General features: G+C 42.0%; 1 protein-coding gene across 2 annotated transcripts in view; it reads left to right on the forward strand.

Moving 5' to 3' along the window:
- b3glcta (beta 3-glucosyltransferase a) overlaps window positions 1-19,521 on the forward strand; it is a 65,315-nt gene that overhangs the window by 7,647 nt on the left and 38,147 nt on the right. For both annotated transcript variants that reach the window (XM_083773332.1, XM_083773331.1), the window contains exon 3: window positions 12,487-12,526. In XM_083773332.1, coding sequence (XP_083629458.1) covers window positions 12,487-12,526 — 40 coding nt within the window. The remainder of the gene's footprint in view (window positions 1-12,486; window positions 12,527-19,521) is intronic.

A 19,521-nucleotide genomic window follows, 5' to 3' on the forward strand; every position in this document is an offset into this window, starting at 1 on the left:
ATTTCCTGTGGTGCCTTGCAGAGCGCTGGTTTCCGGTGTGTGTATAGTTTGTTTGACTTGTGTTAACGACTGTTTGCTCACTGAAGGAAAACTACTGCACAAGCCAAAATGACGGCAAAGGAAGTTGAACCATCGCTTCATGTGCTGCTGTGCCTACAACAGCATGCTGCAATGGGATGGGATGCTCTGCCCCGTTTCCCCCATAGAAAGTAGTTGGATGAAATCCTACCTTGAGGTAATAATAATACCTTGAGGTTTTGATTGATTGATTGAAATATTTATTAACAGTTTGTAGAATTTACAGTACATTTTAAGCACAAACTCAATACAAAGACTGTTAACTGTGAGTGGACGACCCAATTAAGCATTACACTTGTTTACAACAGGGTCCACATTGTTCAATTCATCAAAACATTTAGAGACATACAAATAGACACTTCTATGTAGCTAAAGAACAGAACAGGAATTCATCATATAGGAAGCAAAAAGGGAAAAGATACATATACAGTGAGGGGAAATAGGGTGGGGGGGGGGGATTCAGATTTTACAGAGGCCAGTTTCGAATTGCAGCCATCCGTAGGTGCCCTTTGAGAGCGGTTTTGAAGGAGTCAAGGGATTCACATGTCTTAATGACTGTTGGTAGGGCGTTCCACATTTTGGTGGCATAGGAGCGAAAATAATTTAGTCCCTTGTTTGTGCCGAATCTGGGTTGTACATGGTTTGTTGCACTCCCTCTGGTGTTGTGGGTGTGGTAGTGGTTAACATCAGCCATGTCCTCACTCCTCATCCCTCCCAGTGAACTGCGGGGTGCCCCAAGGAAGCATTCTTGGTCAGTTACTGTTTCTGCTTTACATTAACGACATGGATGCTGCCTGTAACTGCAAATTGTTCTCGGGTGAGAACTTGATGCAAGTTGAGGAGGCTCTCAGTTCCGAACTTAAATCCGTACTACAAACTCTCACTACACCTTGGTAAAACATAATCTATTCTTTTCGGATCCAAACATTCCCTCAGCAAGGTCGATTTCAAGGTGAAAGTTGATGACATAGTAATCTCCAGCCCATATTTGGGCTGTATTCTTGACAACAAGCTGACAGATGAAAGCATGACAACAAAGGTGATCAAAAAAGTAAATCAAAGAACAAGATTCCTCCTAGGCAGAAGCTCCAAACCTCCCAAAACAAACTAATTCGACTACTTCCCGGCCTGGGGCCCATGACCCATCGTTTTGCAACCTATTTTGATAGTATAGGTTGGGTAGAAGACCCAATTGAAATTGGGATTGACATTTAAAATTGTAAATGCAGCTTTGCCCTCTATGCCCTCAGTACCCGCATACCTGACTAACTACCTCAAAAAAGTGAGCGATGACCACAGCCACAATACTAGAGGGGGCAAGAACAACGATCTGGTACCACTCACTTTTAAAACAAACATAGATTCTCCTTCTACAGCACTGCCACCCAAGCGTGGAATGCCCTGACCCCGTCCCTCAAAAAATGCAAATCACTGGCGTCCTTTAAAACAGGCCTGAAAATCCACCTTTCAGCAGGCCAAAGGGAGAGGAAATGACCTTTCAGCAGGCCAAAGGGAGAGGAAATGGCCTTTCAGCAGGCCAAAGGGAGAGGAAATGACCTTTCAGCAGGCCAAAGGGAGAGGAAATGGCCTTTCAGCAGGCCAAAGGGAGAGGAAATGGCCTTTCAGCAGGCCAAAGGGAGAGGAAATGACCTTTCAGCATGCCAAAGGGAGAGGAAATGACCTTTCAGCAGGCTAAAGTGAGAGGAAATGACCTTTCAGCAGGCCAAAGGGAGAGGAAATGGCCTTTCAGCAGGCCAAAGGGAGAGGAAATGACCGCTCCTCCCATAGTCAAGTGACTACCACCCACCTTGTTATGAACCCCTTCCTTGTGCCCATACCCGAGGCGGGGGTTGGCGATAGGGCCTTTCTGTGTGGAGTTTGCATGTTCTCCCCGTGTCCCCTAGGGTAGATACCCTCACAAAAACATGCCGTAATCCTGGTCTCTAAAACTACCTCCCCCTGGCCAGCCGGGGCGCCTGATGGAGGGGAAAGGAACTGGTCGGAATAACGTGTCCCTTCCACGCGCTACGTCCGGCCGGGGAAATTCCCCTCTGTCAGGTGAAAAGAAGCAGCTTGGACTCCTCATGCATAGAAGGAGGCATGAGGTCAGTCCGCTGCCCCCCAGCTTGGCAGAGGAAGTGTAGCGCCCAGGATTACATTAGATAATTGGCACTGGGTGAAAAGAAAACTGGGTTACAAAATCGTGGGATAAAAAAAAATGAACCCCTTCCTTTTGTCCCCAACCTGTACATGCCTTTATTTTTTATATTATAAATTATTACAAACATTATGATATGAAATACTTTTTTTATGAAACAAAATGAAAGAAAAAAAAAAAATAAGAAAGAAATCCCTTAACCCTCCCACCCATACTGCTCAGTGACACTGCATACTATAATAAGATGATAGAAAGCTCATGGAAAACATCTAAAAAGAAAATGGCGTACAGTCAACCATATCAATGGTATCCTGTCTATTAATCGTTTCTACTCAGGTAATGGACAAGGGGCAGCCAAACCTTATCAAACTGGCTCTCCCGCCTTTATTATTTTTATAGACGCTCTGTCCTTTTTAAATAGATGGATCAACGTTTCAATGGGTTCCAGATCAAAAGGCTTGTTTGCTCTGCAATATAAATCCCTGGTGCTCAAGTAGCGGATGGTCCTTTAGCTGGTAACTGGTATTCCATCAATAATTAACGTTTGTGGTTGCTCTACTTATTGGTGTGAGAAAACGTTGACAGTAAAGCTCTTGACAGAGGTGCTTAGTGTTACTGTAATGAGAAATTACTTTCCCCTGTCAGCTGTTTCTGTCATGTCAATGGGGGGTTCACACCTTCTATTGACACTTTTTCATCTTCCACATATCAGAGAAAAATGCTGTTAGGCAAGCACGCACACACACACGCACGCTCTTCCAGTATTGAATCTAAAAGAGAGGCGAAACACCTGCGTTCACTCTCACTTTGCACTGAAAAGGTTCAGAGGTTTCTAAATGATAGATGTGTTGTAGATGTATTTCTAAAGCAAAATCACTTTCTGATGTCCTTCAGAAATGTCTTTACTAGAAGGCATGTCTTTCCACATATCAATGGACACAGTCTTAAGAAGTTCTTTTTTCACACGACTAAATAGTTCAGACAACATAGTTAATGTTTTATGCCCCGGAATGTTTCAAAATAAAGGCCCAGCAGATGAAGCAGATTTTACTCTGAAAAGCCCCCCAAAACCGAGAGCCGGGAGGTATAATGGAATACCGGAGAACTCGCCAGTTTACCAAGTTGCCGCGGTAAAAATTCTTCATCAATGTCTTCATGGTTATGCTAACATTCTGTCTTCATCAGTGTAGTACAGCATGTCAAACTCACAGATGTTGTAGTTATCCAGCACCTGGCCTACTTAGGGTTTGGATGTGCATATGAATATTCCATAAGCATTACTACATAGATCAGACATTGCAACTTTTAATGAGGGAAACTGTCCTGACATGAAAAACTTGGAGCAGTTGTTCAACAAACTGAACAAATAAGACATTTTCCTTGTAGATTGTTTCAACGCTACCATAGCTGTTTAATAATTTGGGGCATATGATTTTAATATTTCTCAATGGTGGCCGTACATATTTTCATACTATATTTTACAAAATAACCTGCAACTGAGCTGAATAATAAGAAAACCGTAAGACATGGAGAGTTGGAGACGTACTGCTGGCCAGAGACATACTATTAGCCCAATTTCAGAGCCGACTTGGCCCTCCTGACTCCTGAGTGTTTTGTATTTTGTTTAGATCAGGGCCGGGGCTGAGTGCATTGACGCAGCAGATTTCGGGGCAGTTAGCCCTAGCATTCATGGTCAGCATAATGTGAAAGTGTGACAGCTAGGGTTAAGGACTGCCTCTTGAATGGTGATCTACCTGCACCAATTAGGTCCTCCAACTTTGGAATGAACTGCAGTAAGCTAAGCAGAGGTAGGGTGAAAGTTTGCCATGAGGCAGAGAGAGGTGAGGTGGGTATGCCTGGAGACTGACAGACTATATGTGTTTGTTTGTGAAGCAGTAGCCTGTCTGACCTTTAAAAAGTGTCAGTGGTACCTAGGTTCAGCATATACGATTAACAAACCATAATACGATTAAAAACCTAAATAAATGTATCCTATTCCTGTGTTTCTTCTGGGGAAGAGCTGGGCCATAGTGGTGCAGGTCCTCAGGAGGTAGAGCCGTCTGGGAGCATGAAGTTTCGATCCCTAGCTCCTCTTGGCTGTGTGTCTTTATGTGTGCACAGTAACACAACGTGTTCTGCTGTTGTGGCTTGGGTGAATGTGAAGGAGATTCTTTTGAGTGGTGCAACCACTCCTACAACCAGCAATGTCTGTGTTCACCCGCCTATGTGTATCTGAGCACTAGTATATGACTATTAGTACCAGTAGGGGCGCTGTGCCAGAAACAGAGAGAGAGATAGTGCTGCTCTGTTGTCTGCTAATGAGAGAGAGAGAGAGAGGGGAGTTGCACCACTCAGTTCACATGGGTGTGATTTTTATTGAGGATTCCACTTTTACAAATTGTATATTCCAAGTTCCAACCTAAGCCTATTCTTGATTTTACATCTCCTACCTTACCTAATCAACACGAAATTAAATTGCAGCAAAAACTGTTTCAAACTAATTCTAACATGGAACATAAACCTAAAGGGGCACGGTGGCACAGTTGGTAGTGCTGTCGCCTCACAGCTAGAAGGTCCTGGGTTCGATTCCCGCTGGGGACGCTGTGGGCACTGGCGGCGTGTTCCCTCCTCCGCGTCATCAGTGCCCATACCCGAGGCGGGGGTTGGCGAAAGGGCCTTTCTGTGTGGAGTTTGCATGTTCTCCCCGTGTCCCCTAGGGTAGATACCCTCACAAAAACATGCCGTAATCCTGGTCTCTAAAACTACCTCCCCCTGGCCAGCCGGGGCGCCTGATGGAGGGGAAAGGAACTGGTCGGAATAACGTGTCCCTTCCACGCGCTACGTCCGGCCGGGGAAATTCCCCTCTGTCAGGTGAAAAGAAGCAGCTTGGACTCCTGCATAGAACGAGGCATGAGGTCAGTCCGCTGCCCCCCCAAATTGGCAGAGGAAGTGTAGCGCCCAGGATTACATTAGATAATTGGCACTGGGTGAAAAGAAAACTGGGTTACAAAATCGTGGGATAAAGGAACATAAACCTAACCTAACTCACACAACAAGAGTGAATGTTATAATAGTGAATAACAGAACATGACGAGATTATGGGCAACCAGAAAAGTGCTGCTGGGTGCCACGGGCACTGTTGACAGCTCTTAAGTAGATGCATCTTGACTCTGATTGGTCAATCGGCCCTGGAAGCAATAAACCAATCCACAACAGCACTCTGCACAGAGTCTGCAGCATATGAAAATGGCCAGCCAGAGAACAATAAAACAGAGTAACAGACCCATACAATAATAAAACGGAAAGCGCATTTGAGTGGTCTACGAAGACTAGACAAAGCAGAAGGCTATAAATGCAGTTCATTTTCCATTTAACTGTCACATAGGTGCTGAAAGCCTTCGATGGAAGGACACCAGTTTAGGACAATGAAATAACCGCTAGGGAAGAACTTGCCCAGGCTGATACCTCAGTCTGACCTCAGGGTGTAATAGCAGCTACAATGGGCCCTGTGAGAAATCATGCAGGAGCAGGCTATGGCCATGCAGGGCAATGAGGAGACCTGCAAGTGCAAGTCTAATGCAATATGTTTTCTTAGTTATATGAATAGGAATTATTGTTATACGTCAAACCAGTAAAATGTTTCACAAAATATTTCCTAACCGGGCCTCACAGTGCATGTTAAGTTATCAGCATTAGTTATTGTATGAATATGCTTGCAGCTTGGCTCCAAATTACTTCAGGGAATGGTGGGTTAAATTGTAGAGGCTTGGAGTTCTCTATTCACCTTAATATGCAGTAGGCAGGTGTTGAAAATTAACACTCGGAGTCGTAGCACAAACACACACACATACACACAGTTTTATTCGCCATGCACATTCTTAATCGAGTGAACTACTAACTACAGTAATTGGCAATTACAGTCAAAGTTTCAGAGATGTATAGAGATGCAAAAATATTTGAAATTGAACCCGACTAGTAGCTGGTAGCATAATGTAGTTAACCTATGCCAGCACCTGTGTCGTGTGTCCACTTTAAGAGTCTCGGTTTCCTCCCCGCTGTAGCCCCATGCACACACTCAGAGCCGAAGAGTTTGATCAATCCTCAAGGGCCCCCCCCCCCCCCCCCCCCCCCCCGCAGCATCGCCTCCTCCCCCCCCCCCCCCCCCCCCCCCCCCCCCCCGCCGCCAATGTCCAAGCCAAGGTGAGGACTTTCAGGACTATATTATTATATGAGAGAGAGAGAGAGAGAGAGAGGGGGAGATATAGAGAGGGAGAGAGAGAGAGAGAGAGAGAGGGAGATATAGAGATATAGAGAGATACGGAGGGGGGGGAGAGAGAGAGAGAGAGATCATAGGCGGCGGGTGCGTTTTACCTTTGGGTAGGCTACAGAATTGCGTTGGGAGGGACTGTCGCGGCCGAGCGAAGCGAGGCCGCCGCCGCGGATTTATTTATTTCCCAAATGGTCTAAAAATGAGTTCTTTAGCATACTTTTACCAATGAATTAGCCTATACACAGACAGCGACTGATCAGCCTATTTTGGACGATATGGGTCTTTTCTCGAGTCAGTGTGTAGTCTCACTAGTCTGTGGTTAGGTCTCTTTGGTGAATTCTTGATCAGTGTTATTATGTCACGCCTCAAGAACAACTACAAAAGAAACCCGATTAGCACTTTTTAACACCTCTTGGACGGCCGGTGTCTCTCAAGACAGACTGTTGCCTGAGGAACAACAGGGGAGGCGCTGTTTTCCCGAATATGTGACGATGGGATTCTCAGATTGCCGGCGGAGAGGTCCAAAATGTTCGGAATTCCCAGAAAATATGTAATGTAAATGTAAAATGTCCACGAAAATCTTCATGGGGGCCGAAAGGGGCCCTAGGATTCTTCATGGGGGCCATGGCCCCGTGGCCCCCACAGACTCTACGTCGCTGCACACACTCACTGTGACCATTGGGCTAGCATTAGCATTAGCGCACACGGTTTACCTGTCGCCAGAAACATTTACATGTCGGGAGCGATGCGAGACAGTCACAAATGTCATCCGAACTTTGGATGGCTGACGATCACCAAGGACAGCGCTCGTAGATTCTGAGTTATGGTGGTTTGAAAATGCTGCTTTGAACCGAGGTAAATGGAGAGGAGTTTTAACATCCCATAGCTGGTGGTGACATACGTAGGCTTTGAATAGCAACTGGATCAATGTTAAAAGCTGCTCTGGGGCCCCCATGACGATTATAAAAACATTTAGTCTCTGGCCTGAATGATGGAGTTTTATATTAACCCATTTTGGGCGGGAACACTTTTGGTGTTTTAAACATTATGTTATAATTTAGCTATTGAAAAATAGCAGATATACAAGCTCATAGCTTGTAGGTCTGCTATTCTTAGAAGACATTTTATAAATTTCGATGGCAGGCTTGAATGGGTTAATGTACATAATACATTATGTAAGTGCATTCAAGGTGGAGCGAAATAAGCCTAGGTCAGAACCAGAGCACTGATCAATATTATGTGGCAAGTTTGGAGGCAAGTGGAGTGGTCATGTGCTGGGCAATCCCTGACAAACAATACAGCGTGGACATTCCAATTATAATAGTAGGATAATAATAATTTCGGGAGTCTGACAATTTGAACGTATCATTCAACTAAACTCATCCCACACAGCCATCAGTTTTTACTGAACCTTACAGTGGAGTGGACTACTGAATCAAACTACGGTAGTGATTACTTACTGAAACAAATCTCGGAATGCAGCGAAGCAGGCTGGAACCCAGGCTAATAATGAATGCCCTTACTGAAAGGAAAGGTACCGTGGCATGATGATGTGGTCACAGATATCAATACTTGAGCATCAGGGGCTTCATGGAGCGAAAGATGTAGCATAGGGCAGCAAGCCATCTTTATAACTTACAAGTCAAAGGCAGGGGTCTAATTGTTGCCTCCACAGGTGTCCTCACTTGCATACCAATCATTATAGACTCAGCATTGTTACTGATGAGTGTACACTGTAGAGTACACACAATCAAAGAACTCACCATGGTGCAGACCATGTTGCGATGTTCCATGAGAGAGCTGTCAAACGTATTAAGACTGTCTGTCTCTCTGTCTGTATATCATTAGTGTCTGTCTGTCTGTATATCATTAGTGTCTGTCTCTCTGTCTATATCATTAGTGCGGTGTCTCTTTCCTGCTCAGATCTAAATCAGTCAATGAGGAGAGTAAGACTAAAGCTCAATATGGACAGAATAGAGGCTGCACTCAGTGTAATTTATTTTTTAACACCAGTGCGTTTGTACTAGACCTCACTGCAAATGGCTGACAGCTTGCTGTCAAATGGGATTAGGGAGAGTCCTGCATGGAAGCACTACATGGGTACAGAGGTGTATGTAGGGCAACGGGAACAATTCATCTCTCACTAATGGTGAAAATGATGCCCAACTTGTACTGTCTGCCATTGATCATGAAATAATTTACAGAGAAAAGATTTATAGACTAACGCCTTGTCAAGTGTGTGTGTGTGTGTGTGTGTGTGTGTGAGAGCGCATACGTGTGAATTCTATGCTAGCAATACATATGGCCAAAGTGAGTATGAGACTGAGCGCCCTGAAAATCAGTTTAATTGGCTACGGCTTCAAACCCATTCAATACATCACTGTAGCCAGCCACCTTGATTCATTCTGTTGGACTGCTGTGATCTCCTCTGAAGACTGCTGATCCAATCCTGTTCCTGCCTCTCTTCCTGTCACAGTTGCTGTCTTTATCTGTAGATAAATGGCTAAACTTAGTATCTACCGATCACCTCAGTATACTGTAGTTTGGTAGTAAATTAATGCATCGTTGTCACTAAATATTCTGTTAAATTAACCCTTTGCATTATAGTGTCCAAACAGCTGACATGCAATTTGCCTTTTGGTGCAATCATTTTGTTTCTCATGATGAAAAGTGTGGTTTCAAACATTCAAAGGAATTGATTATGAAAAGGAATTAACAAATGTATGCTCTCTCATGCTCTGTCCAATTACAGTGGGTTTGATAGCAATTAGTTGCTGCGAGAGTGAGGTCTAGCCAACACCGAGTCACCGACTTGGGATTCCTGGATCGCTGCCCTCCACAAATTCCTATCCAACATCAGGTTCTTGAGCTCTGCAGTGTTGTTAGCCAAGCTGTCGCGCCGCAGCACATCTACATAGGTGGTACGCTCCTTTCCCCTCCTGGCTTTGCCCTGGGTCATAGGGTCAATTTACTTGCCTCAAATTCTGGGTGCCTGACGCAGTGCCCTGCCAGTCTCATCCTTCTCTCTCTGACTTTGTCCGTGACGCGTGGTAGGTCCCCATAGAGGTCCACATTTCTGATGCGGTCCGTCCATGTGACACCTAGTGCCATTCGTAGCATTCTTGTGTAGACTCCATCCAGGGCTTTTTCCTGTTGTACTGTGAGGGTCCATGTCTGTGAGTAGTAATACTACTCAGTGACCATGTTGACCCTGACAAAGGCAGCTTTATATCTGCTACAACCTTTTAAAAGACTACTTCACCACTTTTTTTTACCTACCTTCATATAATTGGTCCTCGCTAATGTTCATCACCAGTAACATCATCGATGGGGAATCCAAGCTAATAGAAACTGCAGGCTTTCTATTCCTGAAATGTTGAAATGCGATAATGGAAGCTGTGTTTCTCCCGATAATACAAATAATTTTTTTTTATAATAATCTTCCTAACAATGATGTCACTGGTGGACAGGTTTCTGAACTGCCCACAGCCCTCCTATGAGACACAGACTGAGTAGATTTTCTTTTGTATTTTATTATTTTAACATTAGTGAAGACCAATTATATGAAGATACGTTGAAAAGTGATCCTTTAAAATAAGGGCTTAAACTGTCTGAGTTGCTCCAGTGCCTCCCTTTCTCCTAATAGAAATTGGCAGAATTTATGTGGCTTTTTTTTTCATATTGGCTGACCTTAGTTAGATACTGTAGTGCAGGGTTGGGAGGGTTACTTTTAAAAAGGAATCCCCTACAGTTACAAGTTACTTGCTAAAAAATGTAGTCAGTAACGTAATCCCGATTACTCAATTTAAAAAGTAACTACAAGTTACTTTCAGTTACTTTTCGATTACTTTTAAGTAAAACTCAATTTAATTAGATAATACAAGTTTTACCATTGATAGACAAGAATGTTGAGCCTATGAAATTAAGATAAGGACAACTGAAATATGGTTAAGGTCATTTCATTGTTAAGAATTTGACCTCTCTGAACAGTTACATTACTGTAGAGTCATTGTGTCAACTTATAACAGATCATAAGAAAAATGCATCTTGACCTACAGAACCATTTTGATTGTTTGATTGACAACAACCAACAACTTTGACAACCAACAACTTCATCCATGTGTGGTCAAAGTGGCAAATAAAAACTCTTTTTGACATTCCTGGCTGACACTCATTTAGATAGACATGGCATGAGTTTAAAACATTGACTAGACAGTAAAGACTAATTTATATAGTCTACAAATAACTCAGCCCTATACAATTATATTTATACCCCGTAGGCTACTCTTTAAATAAAAAGCCTCATTGTATTTGACCTAAAAGAGAAGACTGCGCTACCCATTATTTATCCCTAATCCAATATATCATATGCTCTCCTATTTAGTATCTCTGCAGTGTTGCCTGGTCTGATTATTATAAGCCACATTGGTTGCTTGTAAATAATGGTAGAACGGTTGTGAGCTTGTAGATCGTCTATTTTCAAATAGCCAACATATATAAATATGCACATTGTTTAATGGACGATATATATAGCTTTGAAGTGCTCGTGTGGCCTTTTATAGTCGCTTCTTTTGGGCTTGTTTTCATAGACCTGGTTGCTTATTTCTCTCGCAAATTGGCAACACCGCCAGCAGCAGCCTCCACTGTGAGGATTTTACACAGAGTCAGAGAGGTGCGCGCTGCGCTCAACTCCAATCCATTCCGTTTGGTGTTATAATAATTTATAACTTGTTTGTAAAATTAATGAGGGGAAGGGGAGAATGTAATCCTCATGTAACCCCCGTTACAACACCCCCGTTACTGTAATCCAGATTACACATTTTAAAATGTACTCTAAGACGTTACAGTTACGTTTTTTTTTTACTCTGATTACAGTAACGGATTACATGTAATCCGTTACTTCCCAACCCTGCTGTAGTGTTACTAGTGTACTGTAGATTGATCAATTTGATGACCACCACCAATTTCCTGTGATGCTGTTGCAAATACTCGTGTCCCAAACCTGAGTTTGAATTTATGGCTTAGTTAACTTCTCTCTAAAGCTCTCTGAAGCTTTGGTGTGGAATGGTTGTTAGTCTAGAGAAAGTCATAAATCAAAACATGTTTCAGTTTGTCATTATCTATTAATACTCTGCAGTTGTGGAGTTCTGGAAACTGTAGGAACTGGCATGCTTTCCCTCTTTGCAAAGACTGAGAGACTTCCTCTGTAAGATTGAGGTGAAAAGACAATGCTTCAAAGTTGCTTGGGTTGTGATTGATTTACTCATCCCTCTATGGTCTGCTGCCTGCACTGACGGTGACAGCTGTGGAGGTGGAACTGTGCTCAATGCTTTAATTGAGCCGAGTGCTGCCTCAGAGCTTAAATGCTGCAGGCACAAAACCCACACAATTAGGACCGGCTAATGAAATGGAGTATTAATTGTTCTTTTCCCAAATAAACCAGTGGGGTTTAGTCCCACAAAAGACTAAATGAGTGACAAAATGGGCCTAGATTTTCTATTTTATGATGTCTCATCCAAATCCATTTCAAACCATTTGCACGCCAGCTTTTAATACCAGGAGGTGGATGTAGCTAATATGTAGGCCAGGGGTGTCCACTCTTTTTTGACATGAGAGCTACTTTCAAAATGACCAGCTCAACAAGATCTACTCACTGAAAACATTATAATACCCATTGCTGAAAATGGCTTTGGAATAGCGCGGCGCTGGCATTCCATTTAAGACAAATGCACTTGGAATGGGAAAGGGGAGAAATTGAATAGGTAGAGTTTTTTTGCATTTCATTTGTAATATACCGACATTTGTGCGCAGCAACACTCTTGAAAACAAAGTATTGCATTATGGGTTTGAGCTGACAGGCACTTTTTATGTCATCTACCTTTTGGTCACCCCTGATGTAGGCCATTCTGTGAGTGTGAACATGTCTGATACTTATTTAGTTACTTTAACTGATACAGAATTATTCTTTCTGGCTTTTCAGAATCAAGACGATATGCATGCCATCTATGACAGTCAACTGGGTAAGTCTATTTTTGTGTTAATTTGTTAATGTAGAGTAAGGTTTGACATAAACACATTGCTTATGATTGATTGACATTAAGCTCAGCCCTTAGATATAATTTATTTTAATGAAAACATTAAATTATGTGGGTGTCATTTTTGCTATCTATTACAGTACTATGTTTAATATTCACATGCACGAGAGCAATGAGTCTGCTTGTGGAGAGAAATAAAAGCTCTACATCATGGCATGACTGTCTTTTGTTATGAACAAGTTTGTAAACATCAAACATGCCTACCAGCATGTTCATTCATCAAGCATCATTATGGTATATATTTAGACAACTATATGGCTCAAACAATTGTTGCGGAATTTCAATTCTGTTAAGCCCAATATATACTTACAGTATATGATTATGATATATAATCATATGATCGGCATACATTAAGCTTACTGAGAAGAGCCTTTAGCATTGTAAAAGTAGTGTTATCCTAAATGTAGCTCTGGTCCTATGCTACTTTCGCTTTTAACTCTCACATGGAACTCAGACCAGCCTCTCCTCTTTAGCGTAAATAAAAAGAACATTTTTGCTACTCACCAAAACAAAGGCGGGTTGTGTCATTAGAATGCCTACTTTCCTTAGTGGATGCACTCTAAGCCCCCCACCACACGTATAAACAGTACTTTTTGGCCAAAAAGGGATTTTGTTTACTCCAATGCGCCCTCTACCGATATTGCCCAGATAACTGCCTCATAGAGAATATTTTGTGAAAAAAAATCCCTTTCTGGCCAAAAAGTACCGTTTATACGTGTGGTGGGGGGCTCAGAGTGTGTCCACTAAGGAAAGTAGGCTTTCTAATGACACAACCCGCCTTTGTTTTGGTGAGTAGCAAAAACGTTCTTTTTAAATACGCTAAAGAGGAGAGGCTGGTCTGAGTTCCATGTGAGATTTTTTTTTTTTTTTTTTTTTCTTATTAAAGTCTGTTCCTAGTGTTCCTATGTAAAGAGCTTTGGGTATTTAGAAAAGCGCTATATAAATTTGAGCTATTATTATTATTAGCTATCCTAAATTATGATAATAATAATTATTAGGGCCCGAGCACTGTGGACAGTTGTGCAAAGCCCTATTGAAAAGGCAAAGATTTTCTGTGTGGAGTTTGCATGTGTCCCCTAGGGTAGGTACCCTCACAAAAACATGCTGTAATCCTGGTCTCTAAAACTACCTCCCCCTGGCCAGCCGGGGCGCCTGATGGAGGGGAAAGGAACTGGTCGGAATAACGTGTCCCTTCCACGCGCTACGTCCGGCCGGGGAAATTCCCCTCTGTCAGGTGAAAAGAAGCAGCTTGGACTCCTCATGCATAGAAGGAGGCATAAGGTCAGTCTGCTGCCCCCCCAGGTTGGCATAGGAAGTGTAGCGCCCAGGATTACATTAGATAATTGGCACTGGGTGAAAAGAAAACTGGGTTACAAAATCGTGGGATAAAAATGTAAGAAAAAAAAAGAAAAAGAAAAGGCAAAGATTGTTCTTTGCACAAATTAAAAGTTTTTTTGAGGCGCTAAATGTACTCCAAAAGTTGCACAACTTTGCAGTTTGCACACACATCACAAGTGGTCTAATCATGGCTCAATAGCAACCCCTACAAAAATTTGTGCTTTAAGCCCCACATGTATGCAAATTGGTAGACACCTGTATCATTTTCCCGACTTACAAAAAGGTCTCTTGGCGCCATGACCTAAAGTCCTAAACCAAAAAGGAAGTCAGCCATTTTTAATGTATTGTGGCATTTTGCCAAAATGCCATTTTCACGTGTCACAAACTCCTCCTAGCAGGATGGTCAGTTCCAAATCAAACTTGCTCAGCATACACAAAAGTCCATAAAACTTTCTTTGCCACCATTGTTTCAGTCTGTCCATGTGGCGAGGGTACTTGTACTGTACTGTACTGTACTGTACTGTACTGTACTGTACTGTGCTGTGCTGTGCTGTGCTGTGCTGTGCTGTTCGTAGTACTGTATTTCGTAGTACTGTGCTGTACTGTACTTCGTAGTAAGGTACGGTACTTCATTATACTGTACTGTACTGTACTGTACTGTACTGTACTGTACTGTACTGTACTGTACTGTACTGTACTGTACTGTACTGTACTGTACTGTACTGTACTGTAATTTGGGAAAAGTGCAAAATGGCATGTACAACTTCAGATCAATTGCTGAACCCACAGAGGAGACAGAGGGCTTTAGATAGGACAGTTTATTGGTATATTGTACAGATGTCACCCTTCAACAGCAGTTCTTTTGAATGAAAATAAAGCTAAACATCCACTATTTAGTTCATGTTGATATCAGACATTTTTCAAAATAGTAAAAAATTAGTTTAGGGATAAGGGGTCATATTGCTCAATATGTGTTAAATATATTGTGCTATATATTTAACACATAATGCGTGTGTCAAATTTGAAGTCGGTGGAGCAAACGGTTCTCAAGTTACCTGCATTACAACCGCACTGACTGACAGACAGACAGAGAGAGAGAGACATGGTGCATTTATAGTTAGATAGTTTCCCAGGAAATTAATTCGTGTTTTTTTAAGATAATTGCCTTCGTTGGAGCTACACACTGTGTAGGAGCAGAGCAGACACATCAGGGCTTATCACGTCCAATTCTCTGATCAGGAAATACACTTAGGTTTGTGGATATAGAATTATCCCCATAGACTTTATCTGTACTGAGATCTAATTATATTTGAAACACTCTTGATATGATATTATATTACTAACACAACTGAAAAATAAAACCAATAGATAATGATGGCATTAAATATAAATCAGAGGTTATTCATAATTGTTTATGGAAATGAGATTAATACTAAAACCTTGGAATATAAAAAGAACACTACTGTAGTTGGGTTCGATATTCTTCTTCTTTACATACTGTAAAATATATATGAAAACCCCCAAATCCTGGAAGCTGGGCTGCTTGCCAATCCCTGCTTTTCAAAGATAAGCATTTAGATCAGGCCGCCTTAATTAGGATCAAGCTGGCTATTCACCCAGACGACAAAATCTGTAATGTAAATTGCCACTGAAGAGCATGATTGTAAAATGAGATATCGTCACCTTCTCTAACAAAATGAAAGGCATTATATTACACTGGCTTTATTACTGGCAAAATCAATAGAACTGTCACAGTGCGAATGTCATCAGTTCTTGCTTTGCATTTAAAATCTTTTTTATTTCCTATTATGTTTAACAATACTAAAAATAGGGGAAAGGGAGTTGGAACAATAGGTTGGCATCAAGTTATGTTCAAACAAACCTGCCTAATTAGCACAGGTAGCGATGACACTGACTAGTGTGACAATATTGTCCTATTGTCTTAAAGCGCAAATAACATACTTTCTAAAACGGCTTTTAATATTTAATATCATATTGTCTATGTCCCTCAAAGTTATTTCTAATGGTTTGAGCCTCAATCACCACTGATATAACCAGGCCTTGTCATTTCTTTCTGGACTTTGAAAGCAGTTTTAGCTGCAGTACCACAATGTCCTGAGGTGGTGGGGGTGCTGATATGCAGATTATTTAATATTTGAGTCATTATAATACTGATGCTAGATAAAACCAGGTTGTTTCCATTCCATGCCAGCTTGGAAAATCGACAATGGTGGACATTGTAAACAAAGTGGAAATGCAAATTTGGAACTGAATACTTAAGAAGAGGAGGAATTATACAATGTAGGGTGACATTGATGACATCACGATGACGCCAAAATCAGTTGAGCTGTTCCTGAGAGCAATTTCTATTAAAGCACCTGATATGATATGAAAGCCTGATTGTTCAAAATTGGTTATTTGTGGGGATAGAAAACACATATGGGAGCTCCAAAAACAGAAAAGAAATGGAAAAAGTTGAATTCTATGTTATAAGTGCAGTTTTTTTCTTCTTTTCTATCGTCAACAAGAACACTTTGTTGTGTAGTTACCTTGACATGAGGACATGAATTAGTCCAATTGGTGAGACTTTGTTGTACATTAGATAAGAAAATTAATTGTTATATATTTTCAGAATCAGCTTTGTTTGCGTTCTTTTATGTGCTAAAAGAGTGACTTTGAGAGTAGTTTCATCGTACAATGGAAGTCAATGATATGCTATTTTATATTATTAATTTCTAATCAATTTGACTACTACAAGGTAACTACTACACAACCCAAACCTCTACTAAAGTGTCTTATTGCTTTAAAGGCCTAGGAGATGGTAATAAACATGGTAATACATCATATACATAGTCATCATGAATCATACATAAGCTAAGAACCTACTATGCATATATATTATATAGTGCTATGTCTATACATAAAATGCTATGTAAGTTAGAAACAAAGTTGAGCCTTTGCATACGCCTGTAAGGTCGTCGGGGCTAGGGCAAGTGCTATGGGCTAAGATGGAGTCTGAACAGGTGGGTTTTCAGCCTACGGCGGAAGATTGGGAGTGCGTCTGCATTTCTGATTGCAATGGGAAGTGCATTCCATAGTTTTAGAGCCAGAAGGGAGAAGAGTTTGGTACGTGTGGAGCCATGTCCCGGTGTTTTTAGTGAAGGTACAGTACTACCAGCTTCCCTGCTTTGGCTGATCTGAGCGAGTGGGAGGGTTTGTAGGGTTCGATCAGACTTGCAAGATATAGGGGTGCCATACCTTTGGTTGCTTTGAATGCCAGCATCAGAGTTTTGTAGTCTGTGCGGGCAGAGACCGGGAGCCAATGGAGGGAGCGGAGAAGGGGGATACATGTGAGAATTTTGGCTGGTTGAAGACTGATTAATTGATTGATTGAAGTATTTATTAATAGTTTGCAGAATTACAGTACATTTCAAGCACAACTCGATACAAAAACTGTTAACAGTGAGTGGACGATCCAATAAAGTTGTTGTTCAATTCATCATAACTTAGATTTAGAGACGTACAAATATACACTTCTATATAGCCAAAGAACAGGAAATCATCATAAAAGAGGTGAAAAGAAAACGTATACATTATACAGTAATGGGGGGAAAAGGGGTGGGTGAGAGATTCAGATTTTACGGGGCCAGTTTGGTGTTTTGAAGGAGTCAAGGGATTCGCATGTCTTAATGACTGTTGGTAGGGCGTTCCACATTTTGGTGGCATTGGGGCGAAAATTATGTAGTCCCTTGTTTGTGCAGAATCTGGGTTGCACATGGTTTGTTGAACTCCCTCTGGTGTTGTGGGTGTGTACTTTGTTGTCATTAAGGAAGTATTTAGACAGGTACATGGGTATCTTGGTGGTGTATTGAATCTTGTGGACCAGACCCATTGCAAGATGCTGTACTCTGTCGTCAGCCATTCCAGCCTGTCAAAGTGGGTTTGGGGAGTGAGGCCAAGTAGTAGTAGCAGTTTGTTTTGGGAAGTCACTCTGGACCCTGGTCCTTTGAGGTGCTGTGGTACCAAGAGGTGCATGCATAGTCGAAGAAGCCTTGTACGAGGGCTCCTGTTAGGGTCTTCAAGGTGTTTTTGTTGACCAGTGAGGAGATCCTGTACAGGAATCTTGTTCTTTGGTTGACTTTTTTGATTACGATGGTGGCCATTTTAACACCGGAAAGAACCTAGGTAGGTAATTTCACACTTTCCGTGTGATAATATTGTCACCCACTCTAACCAAGAAGCCATCTGCCTTGCTGAGATTACTATTTGATCCAAAGAGAATGGATTCCGTTTTTCCCAGGTGTATAAGTGTATTATCAGCGTGCCAGCCATCTGCAGATTCTACCGAGTTCAGAGCTGAGGGCCTTTTCAACCTGCCAGTTGTAATATTATAAAACAGAAAGATCTTACGTTTTTACTAAGCTGGAGTCTGTTTCTTCGGGCTAGCAATGAGTGAATTGCTCCAATGCCATGCCCAGGATGCTTTCTGTTGGTGAAGTTTTTGTTGTTGCCGCCACTTAGGTAGAAATCACTATGTGAATCCTGTTGTAATTCCTTTTTTACCAGTTCATTTTTTTCAATTTCAACAATGTAATCAACAATGTAATCCCTTGTGTGCATTAAGGTAGGAAAAAGAGAACATTGGTAAAAATCTGTGTCTTTGAATCAGTTGACAGGCCAGAGCGAAGAAAAACACGTATGGTCATGATGAAAGAGGAAGTTGCATGACCAAGCGACCAAGTGAGCTGTGGCATTTTGGATTAATTGGAGAGGCTTAAGTGCCGGTAGCCCAGTAAGGAGGGAGTTACAATAGTCAAGTTTTGACATGACTGATATCTGGTATAAAAGTATAAGAGTATAAAACTACAGGATCGAGTGACGGCTGTAATGCGTGCTTTGAACGAGAGGTGACTGTCCAGGACAACACCAAGGTTCCTGGCTGTTGGGACAGAGGTTACCAACATGTTGTCTATGGAAATAATTAGCCCCCCCATGGGGCAGGACTGGGAAGAAGAGAAGCTCAGTCTTGTCTGGGTTCAGCTTGAGGTGGTTAGAAGACATCCACTGTGAGATGTCAGCCAGGCATGCAGTGATGTGCTCTTCCACCTGAGTAGCAGAGGGGAGATGGATAGAAACGGTTGAGTGGCATCGGCAATGATAAAATAGATTGTGAGTAGAGATGACAGTGCCAAGAGATTTATGTCACATTCATACCAGAGAGCTTTGCTGCGATTAAAACGAAGGAGGAGCTGAACACAGTTGGAGACGGAGAAAGCATATTTTACGCAGCGCAAAGATGTCCCGTTACCGTGGATAGACGTGGTCGAATGAGGAGACTGAAGCCCTGATCGAAATGAGGACGAGTACATTAATCAATTGCTTAAGAAAACACATAAACACTTCAGTGCAGTGTAATAGTATTATAGCCTACAGAATATTCTGTCTGTCTGTGCGTGCCGTAAACATGGAGTGCTGTCACTGTGTGGGGACTAGTGGGGACTGGAACTTTCATCTCAATAAACGTGTAAACATTTTGCGCTGCTGTCTGTTATATCAGTGCGCTCAGCGCTGTGCCTGCATGC

The sequence above is a fragment of the Protomyctophum parallelum genome (genome assembly GCF_964188405.1).
Source record: "Protomyctophum parallelum genome assembly, chromosome: 9".
Classification (NCBI taxonomy): Eukaryota; Metazoa; Chordata; class Actinopteri; order Myctophiformes; family Myctophidae; genus Protomyctophum; species Protomyctophum parallelum.